The sequence below is a fragment of the Balaenoptera acutorostrata genome, chromosome 6 (genome assembly GCF_949987535.1).
Source record: "Balaenoptera acutorostrata chromosome 6, mBalAcu1.1, whole genome shotgun sequence".
Classification (NCBI taxonomy): domain Eukaryota; kingdom Metazoa; phylum Chordata; class Mammalia; order Artiodactyla; family Balaenopteridae; genus Balaenoptera; species Balaenoptera acutorostrata.
This window is the reverse complement of record NC_080069.1, coordinates 89,509,168-89,524,629: the sequence shown is the minus strand read 5'-3', so window position 1 is coordinate 89,524,629 and position 15,462 is coordinate 89,509,168. Positions and strand designations below refer to the sequence as shown.

At 49.5% G+C, this 15,462-nt stretch overlaps 1 protein-coding gene across 1 annotated transcript in view; it reads left to right on the top strand.

Annotated features, from left to right (window-relative positions):
- The window catches only part of PAX5 (paired box 5), a 177,734-nt gene that overhangs the window by 16,455 nt on the left and 145,817 nt on the right, over positions 1 to 15,462 (top strand). The window contains exons 4-5 of the mRNA XM_007197009.1: positions 2,517 to 2,581; positions 5,910 to 6,038. Coding sequence (XP_007197071.1) covers positions 2,517 to 2,581; positions 5,910 to 6,038 — 194 coding nt within the window. The remainder of the gene's footprint in view (positions 1 to 2,516; positions 2,582 to 5,909; positions 6,039 to 15,462) is intronic.

Genomic DNA, 15,462 nt, shown 5'->3' with positions numbered 1-15,462 from the left:
AGCCCCACTACAGCCTTAAAACAGGCTATGGGGATGGCTACCTTCCCCTCCCCAGCTCCCAGGGGGATCCCATGTGTTTTTAAGGCGTTTGTGGAAAATATGAACCTTTAAAGGTTGAAGCTGGTCATTAATCTTTATGAAGATACCAGTGAAAATAACAACAGCTAACATTTATCGAGAATTTACTATGCAGCAACCACTGTTCTACATACTTAATTAATTTAATACTTGTAATAACCCTATGAGGCGGGAATGATTCTTAGCTTCATTTTGCAGATGAAGAAATTGAGGCACAGAGGGGTAAGTAATTCACCCAACATTATACAGCTGGCAAATTGCAAAACTGGGATTCAAACTCTAGAAGTCCGGATCCGGAGCCTGTTCACACCGCTGCAGCTGCCTGTCAATGATTTATAAAAATTGATAATGTTTTACCAATGATTTATAAATATTTTTAAAGAAAAATAAGGAAAACATAATTTTCCTTGCTTATGTAGAAAGTTAATGGCAAGACAATGCTTTGAAAAGTTAGGACTTTATACAGGGCTTCAACAGGAAATAGTTACAATCTATTAATATTTTACCATATGTTTGTATAAACATAAACCATAATATAGATAAACTATATTTAAATCTGGCATATCCGTATATTCACACATCTAGCTATATCTCTGTAGACACACATACATGTATACAGAGAAGGTGACACACACAAAAATCCAAAATTAGGTCAGATGCTAGCTTAATTCCAGGTAGTCAAAAAGACTGCCTCAAACCCAGGTCTTTGTTAATACGCTCCATGTTTTCTTAGTCAAAATAAATTATTTGAATATTGGAGAAAACAAACAAAACGCTCAGTATATTTGAGGGAGCACATATGCTGACTCATCAGAAAATGGCAAAGGCCCTATGCTGAGCTCAAGTGGCCATGGCTCCAGAGGGCCTGTGGCTAGGCCGTGGTGTGAGCAGAAACATCCATTCCAGGCTACCAGCTGAGGATGCTGAGCACCCTCAGTGCCCAGCACTGAGCTGTGAGATCACAGAGGTCAGGGGCCATGGCCCAGTGAAGTTCAGGAGACACTTCTGTTCTCCCTTTCCCCGTGCACAAGCTGGAGACCAGTGCAGCTTGAAAAGAGCTTCCAGAAAGAATGGTCTGAAATGTGAAAAAGCTGAGTGAAAAGAGCAGGACATAAAACTGTATACATGGTTTAATCCTGATTTTGTTAAGAAGAAATGGATATTTCCAAATATGCACAGGAATGCTAGCGTAAAGGAAATATACCAAAATGTGGTTTTAGATGTCTTCTTTATACCTGTTGGCCAAATAGTCTACAATGAACACAAAGTACTTTTATAATTAGGAAAAACTCTAATAAATGTTATTTTAAAAGGTCATAGTTGGAGACTGGAATAGAACTTTACCAAAGAAGTTGCACATTTTATTACCACCTATCCTTCTCCCAAGTGCCAGGGAAGGAACTTTCTTGCAGACGCAAAAGGGACTTTTGGCCTGGCCCTGGTCAGCTGCTGTACGATGCATCGGGCTTGGGGTCTCATGGAGGCCTCACATGTTGTCCCAGCTGGAAAGTTACAAACTAAGCTTCTCAGAGCCCAAGTTTCTGCAGAAGGACATCAGAGCTGCCAGGTAGCAAAGGGAAGGCACTGCTGCTATTATCCTTTTTATACTCTGTACTTTTCCATAAGATTTTTTTTTTTTTTTTCCAAAAAGGATTTGATTACTTAAAGGAAGCAAAGATTGGTCTGTTCCAACTCCCTCATTGTATCAAGGCCCTCAATGGAATGGACTTGCCCAGGGTCACAATCCAGTTCATATTAGAACTGGAGCAAGGTCTCTGGAAAGACAGTCCAGTACAACCCTGGTTCCCAGCCCCTTAGAGCCTTCCACTGTTTTGCATAATTCAGGCTTCCTCTTAGCAAAGCCAAGCCAGGCCTCTCCTGGCAGCACTTTAACCCTTTCTAGTTTTGTAGCAACATTCACATCCCTCCCCCTACCCCCTTGATAATTTCTGATGGGCAGGGATGTTATTTTTCCTGTGGCTCTCTAAGGCAGAGAAACCAGAGTGTGAGAGCTGCCAGGGGACAGGGAGGTCACCTGGTTCAGTGCCTTCATTCCACAGATGGGAGGTTGAGGTCCAGGAAAGGGATGGAACTTTCTAACTCACTCAGTGAGTTCCTTATGGAGTTGAAGCTGCTCCAAGAATGGGATGCCTCTTTGTAATATTAACACATCAATCTCTTCCTACAGAAGAAGCACTTGAGGCCCCGAGAGGGGTGCAAGTTACCCAAAGACACCCAGGGAGGTAGGGGCTGAGTTGGAACTAATCTATATTTCTTCCACACCCCCAACTCGGGACCTGGGTTCATAATCCGCCCCCACTTCTGCCCCAACTTGACCCACGACCCAGCTGGATATGGGTTTCTGGCATCGCTAGTTGAGATCTCTTCTCCTCCATGATGGTAAATAGCCATTTATTTTTTTTCCCAACTGTTCACAGGATCATCCGGACAAAAGTACAGCAGCCACCCAACCAGCCGGTCCCAGCTTCCAGTCACAGCATAGGTAAGAAGAACTTTTAAAAAAAATTTAAAAATCTAATGGGCTCCAAATACTCTAAAGAACTTTTAATCATTCTTATGGACAGATAATTCTGCATAAAACACTTCGGCACACGTACTAATGCGCCTTCTTTGTCATTCTCCAAGGGCTGAACCTGGTAAATGAATTTTATAAATACTGCTAAAAGGTTTTGAATTTTACTGATTATTATGATAAATAGCTTTCACCATGAGACAGAAAATTGAAATCTAAGCCAAAAAAAAAAAAAATCCACTAATGGGGGTCTATAGAATGTCAGATAATTAAAGTAATAAATCAAGAAAGGGATACTTATTCATAACATTTTCTGCATCATTAGTCAGTAAGTAGTTTTGAATGTGTTTTTTTCTTCTATCAACCATCCCTTCTACAATTCTTTGTGCACTTGCAGTCTTGAGTGAAGATGTGGCAAAACTTCCCAAACTTTCTTTCTCTCTCTCTCTTGCTTCGATCTCATGTGCTCCGTGAACTGTCAAGGGCTGCCAGTGGGGTTTCTGACACTCATGGGTGAAGTCTGAGAGTGACCATGACTCGTAAGGAGAAGAGTCATATTTCCTACTACCCAGGAGTTCAGAAGTTTCCCTTGCCTTTCCTTCCCTGCAAAGATCGTGAGATGAAAGTGACGTGTGTCTACACAAGGTGTATGATTTCTCCACTTTGGATAAAGGAAACACCTCTGGTTAGTTGGGGGAAAGCTTATTCTACTATAAGAAAGAGGACCACCATTCAGCAAGCCTCTGACCGTTCTGGCTGCCACAGGCCCTGTCAATTCCACTTAATCACACCTTAATTACACAAAGATTGTGTACCCTTTGTTGCTCCTTCTTTGACTGAAAACTTGAACTCCCCATGGTGATGGGGGACAGGCAGAGGCCTGGCTTATAGTTCCAGCTTTGTCATTAAGTCAGTGAACTGTGTAAGCCTCTTCACCTCTGTGAGCCTCAGTTTCCCCATTTGTGGAGCAAGGGGCACAAACCCAGTGCTCTCTGAGGTCTCTGATTCTTCATGGTTGCTTCTTTGCATAAAGGTAAGAGAATTCTTCCCTTCCATAAAATAATTCTTCATTTAGTAATCCATCCAAAAAGCATTTGCTAAGCCCCTGCTATGCAGCCCGTGGTGGTGGAGACTAACGTTATAAGGAAGGCGGGACAAAATCCCCATTCTCAAGGGCTTCTCAGTCTAATGGGGGAAAATAACAAAGAGAAGTCTGCAAAACACTGAGATCAGGCTCAAGAAGAGAGTACAGGTTGCTGTGGGAGCAGAAGGGAGGGAAAGATCAGCTTTGTTGAGCTGGAGTGGAGAGGGTTAAGGAGAGCTTTCTGGGGAAGTGTTTGTGGCTGGGATTTCATCTGCAGCTTTAACAATTTCAGGTCACGTAGCAAGGTATATCAAACTTAGGGTAACTGATAATATTCTTTCAATTGGGTAAGAGGAATAATTACACTTGACAGTCAGCAGAATGCCTTATCTCAGAAATTTGTATAAAATTCATATCTTATTTGTGTACAGCCCCTTATAATTTACTAACTTACTGAGGAGTAAGGAAATGGAAGCTTTAGAGAGATGAAATAACTAGCCCAAGGTCACATGGCCAGTAAGTGGTGGAGTCAGAATTGGAACCTGAGTCTTTTGAGCCGAGTGTGATTACAAAATGTTGAAACACATGTCATCGGCTCTGTCAGCAACGTGGTTGAGCCTTGGTTATATGTGGTGGTTGTTTAAAGTACCGAATGACTGGTGAGCTTCTTTCTTCCTCTGTTCTTTGCACCTTAACACAGAAAAGGTTGTGAGATTTGCATAAATCTATTTTGAGGAGCTTCTTCTGGTGAAGGAAAAGAGAAGTTAACGATTTCTACTTCTGTGTCTCCTAAAGAAGATCTAAAATCAAACTCAAATATGAGAAGAAAGGCACTGCTCCCTTTAGGTCTGTAGGAGCAAGAGCTGAATGTGCTCCAAGGAAAGCAACAAACAGCTTCTCAACCAATCACCACCATTTCTAGTAATTTCCTACACTTTAGAGTCAAAAGCAGCTCCACCCGCCTCCAGCTAGTTATAGCCGAAGGAAATGTGTCTGAGATTGGTTTGTAGGTTTTAATGAACCAAGAAAGAATTCCCACAGCCCAGAAATGGAAATTCAGCTGTACGGCTTGAGAGGACCCTGATGACCGACAGGTCTCCCCCTTGGATTCTGGGGCCAGGAGTTAATGTGAAACTTGCACAAACCTCCCCTCCCCCATTCTTATTTTTAGGAACTTAGATACCTGGTCTCAGTCACAATAAGTCACCAACCCACATTTCTGGGCAGAAGAAGTCTAGACTTTAAGTGAGTAGAACCAAGGCTGAGCCCTGGTGCTACGGCTTGTTAGCTAGATGACTTTGAGCCAATCACTTTGCTGTGTGGAGGCTCAGTTGCCTCACCTGATGAATGCGGATGAATAATAGCACTCTTGGTTATTGCAAGCATCAAATGAAAAGCACTTTATGAACGTGAAGCATATTATTGTTTTTCATTATTCATTAGTGAGGAGCAGATTACTATAGGGGTTGACTTTAGTTCTTTGGTTCCAGTCACCACTCTGCCTCTTATTAGCTGTGTGACCTTGGACAAGTCACTTACCTTCTCTGAGCCTTGGTTCCCTTACCTTTCCAGTGACCTAGCTTATAAGTTTGTTCTCAGAATTAAATGAGATGATGCCTGAGTGCCTGGCACAGAGTAAGTTCTCAGAAAAAATTATCATTATTATAAATCAATATATGTATAACATATAGTATATTAATATTATATAATTAATATAAAATATTAAAATCCAGGTAAAGTGGAAGGAGAAAAGACAGCGAGGAACTATAAAAAGAAGAGATAGTCTGCATTTGGTGCTTTGCTGGCTCTGTGTATGAGTGTGCAGATATTTATGTCTGCGTGTATGGGTGGATTTGTAAGTAGGGAGTGAGGTCGTTTCTAGCACTGGCTGGTGGTGGGCCCCAGCTCCCCCGTTTCTCTGCTCCATCCCCCTGCTTCCTGCATCCTCGGACAGGCTGGGGTTTGAACTAGTGCCCGTGTTCCCTTCTGCAGTGTCAGTTCTCTTCTGGGCTACTCTCATCGCCCAGGTTTGGCCGCTGCCCTGTGGCGAGTGTCCTCAGCACACACCTGCCCTGCCCGGCTCTCTCCCAGTCGCACCAGCCCCCTGTAGGGGGAGTGCCTTTGAATTGGCCCGAAGGCGGGGCCGACCTCTCTCCTCCCCGGCACCGCCCCCCAGCCTCGTGCCGGCCCTGACCGTCTTCTCCCTCTGCGCAGTGTCCACCGGCTCCGTGACGCAGGTGTCCTCAGTGAGCACGGACTCAGCCGGCTCCTCCTACTCCATTAGCGGCATCCTGGGCATCACATCCCCCAGCGCCGACACCAACAAGCGCAAGAGAGATGAAGGTAAGAGACGCCGGCGCTGCCCGTCGGGGATGGGCCTGAGCGGATCTGTGGGATCCGTTTCCAGGCCCTCAGTCAGGGGTGGAAGCACAGACGCCCACTGAGCACCCCTTACCTGCAGAGCGCTGGAGGCGTCTGGCCCAGCCCAGTCCCGTCCTGACCACGGGGAAGGGGCTGAGCCCTCCGGAAGAGGAAGAGGGCCCCGGCTGGGACTGGACTTCTAGCTGGCCTCCTCCCATCTTCACCCCTTTGGTGGGAAAGGCGGGCCTGGCAGAGCCCTTGGGGCCTGTGCTTTGCGGCCTCTAAGAAGCCCTTGCATTTGCAGATGTGATGCCCAGAGGGCAGGGTGTGGAGGGTACGAGCACAGCAGCAGTGTCCCTTTTGGGGGGAGGCCTAGGGGAGAGGGAGGGGCTGGGCAAAGTGAGAGGGGCACACATGGGGTGGCAGGGTCAGCAGGTGGGCTCTCCGAGGGTCTGAGCACACCTCTTTCAGAAGGCCTTCAGTGCGGTGATGGGGGGCGTTGAGGAAGTGAATAATCTTCTCATCTCTGTCCTTGGGCCTGGAAGGAAGGAGTGCAGGGGGCCTCCCGGGGATTAAATAGATGACAATCTTCCCTGTTGGTTTTCTCAACCCTCGCTGTGCCACCCGGGCCTTGGGAGCTGGCCGCCGCCTCTGTCCCGGACATGGGCCCACCTTAACCTGGGTCTCCTTTCCCTGGATAGGCTGCCAGCAGGCTGACATTAATGGGTTTGAGAGGAGAAATGACCCCCCGGGAGTCTGTAAAACCTTTGTCAGGAAAGGAAAAAAAAAACAAAAACAAAAAACAGGCTGTAGTCTAGGGGCTGAGAGCAGGGTGACAGAAATCTTGATTCAATTACTCTGTTCCTCAGCACAATTCCCTTTCTCGGCTCCCTGTAAGGAATGTATGTTCTCGCGAGCACATGCCTAAGTACTTAAGATCTGTAACTAGAAAATTGAGTCGGCCCAGCGGTGGATTGGCCTGCAGTGTGTGGGCTCCAGGCCATGCAGGAGCTGGGCCTGTGGCCTCTGTTAGGAGCTGTGGAGTACATGGGGGATGAGTCACAGCTTCTGGAACCTGCCTCACCTCTCCGCCCCCTCACCCCCCAACACTCAGAGCAGATGTGGGAAGTCTTTAACTCAGGGTTGCTGTACTGGGTACTGCAGGAGGCAGTGGGCCTACCATCTCTGTCGGTTTATGGCGTTGATGGTGTCATCTTTTCTCCCCTTGTCACCTGGACTCACAGCAGATGTGCCCAAGCTGGGGCCCGCTGTGTTTGGTCATGTGGAGGGACGGGTATGTGAGGTTCCCTCAGAGGTTGAGGGATACAGGCAGAGAGTTTTGAAGAGAGAAAAACATTGACTTTGATGTTTACCATCAAACACACAGGTCCTGAACTGGGGGGACTGTGTCACTGTGTCTGTTGAGTGCTCTGTTGGCTTTCAGCCTCTGATCAGTGGTCACTGTTTAGCCTCTCAAGCTGCTTGAGAAGGTGTAAGAGTGGTCAGGATGTGAGTGTTGTTCATCTAGACTGCTCTGTGCTGGAAGATCCTTCCTGAAGGCTGTGACTCATTTGTGGTATTGACCTTTAAGAGGGACAGTGACAAATTGGGATGTGTCCAGATGGGTATAACCCGGATGGAGAGGTATTTGGAGAATACCTCAAGGCTCTAGGGATGTTTTGGTACCAAGAAGAGGAGAATGAGCAGGACTGGATTGTTGCCTTCAAATATTTGGAAGGCTGACATGGAAGGCAAGAGGAATGAGACTTTGCTGTGTGGCCTCAAAGGCCAGTGTGTGGCAGATGCAGAATAGATTTCAGCTCAGAGTAAAAAATAACTTTGTAAATATGCGAGTGGTCTACGGCCAAAGGGGGCTGCCTCAGGAGGTAGTGAGTGCCTTGTCACTAGAGGTATGTTAGTAGAGCCTAGGTAGCCATTTGCTGGGCTGCTGTATAAGACTATCAAGAATCAGATGCAGAATTGGATGATCTTTGAGATCCTTTCAGTTTTGGAATTTATGATTGAGCCCTGATCCCCAGAAAGACTTCGGAGGTGATCCAGTCTGTGGTCTGGATTTGATGGTCCTGAAAGCTTACAGGATTGGGAAGATTGAGAGACTCAAGCAACAAGCAGAGCCCCCGCCTGCCCCCTGCCCTGCATCACTGAGAGTGGATGTGGCTGGGCAGAGACGTGGGCAGAAAAGGAACGAAATTGAGTCATTTGTTGAGACGTGGATGGATCTAGAGACTGTCATACAGAGTGAAGTAAGTCAGAAAGAGAGAAACAAATATCGTATATTAACGGATGTATGTGGAACCTAGAAAAATGGTACAGATGAGCCCGTTTGCAGGGCAGAAGTTGAGACACAGATGTAGAGAACAGACATATGGACACCAAGGGAGGAAAACTGTGGTGGGGTGGGGATGGTGGTGTGCTGAATTGGGCGATTGGGATTGACATGTATACAATGATTTGTATAAAATTGATGACTAATAAGAACCTACAGTATAAACAAACAAACAAACAAAAAAACATAATGAAACTTGGAAATTCTAAGTTCTAGAACAAAAGATGAAATTAAAATCTCTATTATGAAAAGGAATCTGGCAAATTTCAGTCTGGCCCCTGGGGCCTTTATATGACGGGCAGAAGCGTAATATATAAAAGATAGTAAATCAAGTTGAACTTGGTGTTTCTCAGATTTTAGTTGTCTGTTTTTAACCCTTAAGACTAAACTCTCCAAGTGGTTGTTTAAATTACCATAGTAGGATTAATAGGCATAGTTGTACAGGAAAAGCAGAATTTTCTGCCTCTGAAATGTGCATATTTCACAGGTTATGTACTTTCATGTGCCAAGATACATTAAAATTTTACTTGTTTAGGAATAGCTCCATTTTAAAGCTTCCAAAATAGATCAGCTGAAATGATACACATGTTGCACATAAATATTGGAAGGGTTGAGAGAGTCAACATTATTCTTGCCTTGTGGAGACTAGACACAGTGGATTTCCATGTTGTACATAGTCCTGAGTCTTTGTGGTTCCAAAACACACCCACTTTATAGGATGTGTTATAAATACATTGCTCCTCAAAATAATCACTTAACATTTGATTGTTATTAAAATACTGAAAAAAAAAAAAAAAAAAAAGAAGTGCCCTTGCTCACATCAGCAAACTGCCTGGGAGCAGTACGGTGTGGTGCTCCCTACTGCCCTTTCCCATCCTCCCTCTGTAGCTCCCTGCATCCTTGCATTGGCTTCAGGAGGAGCTGAAGAGGCAGAGATTGCCACCCCCTTTTTATAGGGGAGGAAACCAAGGCCCCAGGGAGTTCCATGATGTTGGCAAAGCCACAGGGCTGGTATGGCCAGGCGGTGGGGTGGGGTGGGAAGGAGTGGAGAGAGCCCCCCGCTGAGGCCTCAGCTCCCTGGCATTGTCCAGCCACCTGCTGCTCCTCAGCCCCTCCAGAGTGATGCTTGGAGGTGGAGCAGCCTGGGGCTGGGCAGAGCCTGGAGGGTTTCAAGCAGAAGGGCATGGTCAGCAGGCTGGATGCTGCCAAGAGTGCGGTGAGAAAGTAAGAACCAGCCGCTGGGGAAACGCAGGGGAGATGCTGGTGCGCTGGATTCCGGCCCGTTGAGGCTGCAGACCGTGGCACCATTTTCCTCAGGAGCCGTCAGCAGCCTGAGGCAAGGGCCATGGGGCAAGAGAGGCAATAGAGGGCCAAGAGGAAGACAGCTGAGGGTCCCCATCCCCATTTTTCAGATGAGGTGACTGAGGTTCTGCAGGGTGGAGTTCCTTGCTCAGCTCTGGTTCACAGTCGTCTTCCACTTGGACTTGGGTTTTACCCTGTGGGCATGGGCTCAGGGCAGGGGTGGGTGGTGGGAGAGTTCCATCACAGAGGACCCGCCCTCTAGACCTTGCAGGCCGGTGGGGAAGATTGACAACCCAAAGTCCCCCTGATGGGCAGTGTGTGGGGTGATGCTGTGCTGGGAGGATGGCACCAGAGTGGGAGGGCAGGGCAGGGCAGGGAAGGGCCAACATTGACCAAAAGGATCTGGTAAGGGCTCTCATAGGAAGTGGCACTTTATAAAGGGAAAAATATTTTACACGGCTTGTTTTTAAACTTAAATGAATTAAAATCAGATAAAATTAAAATTTTAGTTCCTCATTTGCACTAGACACATTTCAAGGGCTCAGTAGCCACATGTGCCCAGTGGCTACTGTTGGATAACATGGCTTGAATACAAATGCTTGGCACATAGTGGGTGCTCAATAAATGCTTCTCCGTAGAATGGGTTGGTCACGTGCCTGTAGAGGGTTCACAATTAGTGAGGATAGTGGTGGTGGGGAGAATCTCTAGTCTCCTCAACTAGAAGTGTTTCTCTTGGTATTTTTGGCTTCCGTGGAAAGCTCTATTTGAGTAAAGAGTTCTGTAGCAAAAACAAACAAGTTAAAACACTGTTAGACCAGTGGATTGCCAAGGGCCCTTTTAGTCTAGAAATTCTAGGATTCTCCTTGGGACATGTGCCTCCAATACCAGCCTTGGGGATGTGGCCACTGTGTCCAAATCTCAGATGAACGGTTCTGCGGCTGAGGCAGCAGATAAGGTGTGTGGGGCCTCTGAGGGCAGAGCTGGGGCTGGTTAAAGGAAGCTACAGGGAGGAAGATCATGGCTCAGTGCAAGGAACAGCTTTCAGACAACACCCAGGCTGGGCCAAGGTTAGAAGCATTAGCTTAGAAAGGTAGTGAGCTCCCTGTCATTGGAGGTATGAGCAGGGGTGAGGGGCAGAAGAGTCAAAGAAGGCATTTTGGTTTAGACTCCACGACTTTTTTAAAAATTAAATTTATTTATTTATTTATTTATTTTTGGCTGTGTTGGGTCTTTGTTGCTGCGCGCAGGCTTTCTCTAGTTGCGGTGAGCAGGGGCTACTCTTCGTTGTGGTGCACTGGCTTCTCACTGCGGTGGCTTTTGTTGCGGAGCACGGGCTCTAGGCACGTGGGCTTCAGTAGTTGCAGCACGCGGGCTTCAGTAGTTGCAGCACGCGGGCTCAGTAGTTGTGGCTCGCGGGCTCTAGAGCGCAGGCTCAGTAGTTGTGGTGCACGGGCTTTGTTGCTCTGCAGCATGTGGGATCTTCCCAGACCAGGGCTCAAACCCGTGTGCCCTGCATTGGCAGACGGATTCTTAACCAGTGCACCACCAGGGAAGTCTCTGGACTCCATGACTTTTGAGGCCTGTTACAATCTGGGGGACAAGTGCTTTTGTGACTGCCTGGCATCTGGAAGTGGTTCTGCCTACTTGTTTTCCCTCCTGCTGCCTGACTCTGAGTCCGCCATCACGTGGGCTTGACTGGGCGGGGCCGCATCGCCTGTGTTTCTACCCCCAGCCTGGCCCCTTGGCACAGGGCCTGGTGCCCAGAGGGCTCAGGAGGCTTGTGGATGGTGAGAGTCAGGCTGGGGTGCTGCCCAGGCATGAGAGGCAGCTTCGTCTCTTGATTGGGCTGTCCTGAGAGCGTCCGTGGAGAAAGCTGTGGCATGGGCCTAAGGAATCCTGCGGGGCTAGGGGGACAGAGCCCGGGCAGTGCCTCCCTCCCCGGAAGGCCCAGAGGAGGTCGTGGCGGGGCTGGACTTGGCGGAGCAGGCAGAGCTGTGAATAGCGGCCATGGGTGAAAGGGCAGCCCCAGACCCTCTGTTCCTTTCTGGGCCTTTGATCTCTGGTGGGGCCTCCTTCCGCCGTCTCCAGGGCCCCCATTCAGGTCCCCTTGACCTCCCCCTCCCTTCATCCCGCCAGTTTGAAAGGCCCTCAACACACCGAGGTCAGCCGAGTGCGAATGCCTTTCACTAGCTCAGAAAGCTGGCCAATCCAGCACCAGTGTGGAAGCTTCTTTGGGGGCAGTGGAGGGTACATTGCAGGTGGAATTTCTGGGCACTGGACTGCCCTCTGCCTGCAGAGGGCACAGGAAGGGACCTGTCCTTTTCAAAAGATGCCAAGTCCAGTAAGACCCTCATGGGGAAGTTTGGGGGCATTTAGCGGGGGCTCCTGTCATGACTATGTCCATCCCTCTTTCTGGAGGTGCCTGTCTCCTCTCTGTCTTTGTGTCTCTCCCTGTGTCTTTTGTTTGGGGGTACATCTCATCCAGCGCCCTCTGCCTCTGTTTATGTCCTGTTTATCGAGACTTCCTCTGTGTCTGCTTCTGTCTGCTGTTCCAACTCTCACTCTCTTTCTTTTTCTCATATTCACTCTCTTCTCTTTCTCTCTCTCTCATGTGCACTCACCCACTCTCTCTCTTTTCTTGTATTGGCTCTTGCTCTCTCTTACCAGCTCCCCCCTCCCCTTCTCCCAGGCTGGGAGCCTCAGCTCAGCCCTGCCCTGCAGACCTCCATGGGAGTCATCTTGGGGAGGGAAGGGGTTTCAGAAGTTCACAAACCATGCGGGGCCCCAGGGACCCTCTGACCTTGGGCAGGCCCTGGCCTTCCTCTCCTAGGACCCTCTTCTTTTACTGACACTCAGACTCTGTTGCTCCCGGACTCAGGACCGAAGGCAGCCAGCTGGAGCAGGAGATGCAGAGACTGCTCTCAGATTTCCCAGCAGGGACTGGGGTTTGTGGAAAATCTCAGGATTCCTGAGTCAGGTGGGAGTTGTAGGCACCCTTGCGGCACCACCATTCCACAGATCAGTGATCTCTGGAGACCCCCAAATAACCTGAGGTGTTGAGGCAAGGACCCAGGCTCACAGGCCAGGGACCAACTGGTTCGAGGACTCTGTGTGGTGAAATCTTTGGCAAGTTACTTAGTCTCTCGGAGCCTGCATTTTGCCATCGGAAAGTAGAGGGGGCACAAGTTTTGGGCGTTATTGTGAGGATAAAATGAAGTCGTTCTGGCAAAGGGTTTAGCTCCAGGGCCTGGTGGTCCTAAGTATTTAATAAATGGCCCCTGAAGGAGACCGGGGCTTGAGCGTGTGAGGCCGGTCCAGGCTGAGGGCTAGCAGGTTCCCGCTGCAGCTCTGTTTGGCAGCTGAAACTGGCTGATCCCCCCCTGCCCCCCTCCCTGACTTCCTGTTTGTAACAGTCAGCCTCTCTGGGCGCCAAGACTGAACAACAGCGCCCCCAGGTGTCAGCTGCAAAGGGAAGGGCCCCCGGCTTTCCTTTGCTTCCTTTTCCTTCAGGACCTTCACTTCAACCCGTTGATGGAGGAATAAAAGGGTTAAGCCTCAGTTTTCCATGAAGTGAGGTCTTGGGTACACAAGGTGGTGGAGACCTCCAGGATGGAGGGCAGAAGGCAGAATACCTGGACCTGGGAGGGCTGGGCCTCTAGGGCTTTGGGGTCACCACCTTGGTTTTCACAAGCCCTTGTCGGAGCTGGAAGGGCCTTGGAGAGCATCTGGGACGTGTCACCTTGTCATTATTCAGATGGGAAAACAGGCTTGGAGAAAAGAAGGGGTCTGACCAGTAAAAATGGCATTTCACATGGTAAAAACCCAGAAAACCTAGAGGGACAGACGGACTCCTCAGAACATCCTTGATGTCCTACTGCCATTTGACAGGCCAAATCTTAGTTTCTTACCTCCCCTCCTTTCCTCCATTCTCCTAGGCCCATCTGCTGCCCCCACTGTTGAAAGCCATGAGCAACCCTGACCTGACCCCATCAGCCTATCACCCCTGGGCCTCAACTCTTGACAGTGAGCCCTGACCTTCCCTCCCTGGCCTCCCATTCCTCCTCCCCATCCCTTCTGTGCTTCCGGTCGCCGCACAGTCTCTGAGCTCTCCTGTCTCTGGGCCATTATCCAGGCAAAGCCCTCCACCTGGAATGCTGTCCTTGAGGCTGGTCTGTTGACCTGACCTGGTTTCCAGAGCCAGTCCACTCCCTGGGGGATTTTCAGTGTTGGGCCATTGGTCCCTCACAACTGGCTGAGGCCCTTGGATTCATCCCAGGCCAGCATGGAGCTTTGGAGACCAGACAGACTCTGCAGAGAGAGGAGGAAATGACCACCACTTTGTCTTGGTCTCTCCTGGGGCTTCAGCAGGGCAGGTTCCCTCCCTGCCCTCCACAGGGTGTCTCCTGAATGTACCCTCAGGCTGGACATGTAGGGGGCCCTTCCCTGAGGTCTTTTTTGGTCTGGGCAGGGGCCCGGACCAACATGCTTGCTCAGAGGGCATCACTTTGAATCTGATTGCCAGCCTTCTGGTCATGCTTTACTTGGCTTGTCCTGTATTTAAAACGATTTTGAGTTAGTTACCAACATTTAAAAATAAGGAGATTTCCCATCTGGATGTCTCGCCTTTCTTGGAAAAAAAAAAATCAGATCTTGTGACACTGGGCAGGCTTTCCTACCCCCAGTCTGGGGCTGCTGGGCCTGTGATTCTCAGACTGCTCTGTACTCACCTTGTTCACGGCGTTTGTGCTCTATTTCTCTCTACCTGAATGCCTTTGAGCTTCTGGAGTCCTAGTATGGACTCTGAAGAACAAGTCTGGTTGAGTCCAGCCTGTGGCAGCTAAAGCCTATGGGAGGCAGGGCCCTGATCGAGCTGGATGGGGCTGTGTGTGTGTGTGTGTGTGTGCGCGCGCGCGCGTGCATGCACACCCGCGGGTGCGTGCATGCGGTCAGGGAACTGGGCAGTCAGGCTCTCAGGCCGGAGGTAGGTGAGGGAGGGAAGGCAGTAGGGCAGGGCCAAGCAGCCCCACCCCTTAGTAGCCCAGAAGAACAGTGAGACGGGGGTCATTCAGTTCACACCTGCCAGATGGGTGGTCCAGGCACAGGAGCGCTTAGTGGCAGTGATGCTAAGGACCCATCTCCCAGCCTGGCTGGCCACTCTCCCGTCCTTCCGGCCTTGCAGTCATTGGCACCTCAGCCAGGCAGACAAGTGTCCGAGGCTTCCTTGGTAAAGCAGGGGACTTGAGGCCAGGTGGTCAATCAGAGGGGCTCCTTGGGCCTTTCCCTGGTGCCTAGGGTCTGTCCCTTGGGCGGGGGGTCAGGTTTCAGTTCCTCCTGGCCCCTAGGTCCCTGAGTTTCACTTTGATTCAGTGAGTAAGAGCCCTCGTGAGAGCCAACACCCTCCCCCTACCCCTGTTGTTTGCACACCTGCTTCACCCAGGCTTCCTCCACCCCTCCCCCACCAGCTTTTCCCACGGGACTGTGCACTGGTGTCCCAGAGAGCCCTGGGGGACGTAAAGAGCAGGGGCCACAGTGTGAGTCGGCTCTGGGGTCAACCAGGAGAGCTGTGCGGTCTCATCCATGGTGGGCAGGCCCCCTGCCAGGGCCGTCTGGAGCTCGAGGTGGAGTGGACTTGGCTTTCTTCCCCACTCCGCATGCCCTGGTGCCCTGTGGGGCAGAGAATCCCATGGTCCTTTCTCTGTCTTTGGAATATGGTTAATCCTTGGCTGCAGAATCTGCAGTTCAGGACTTTGCAACACT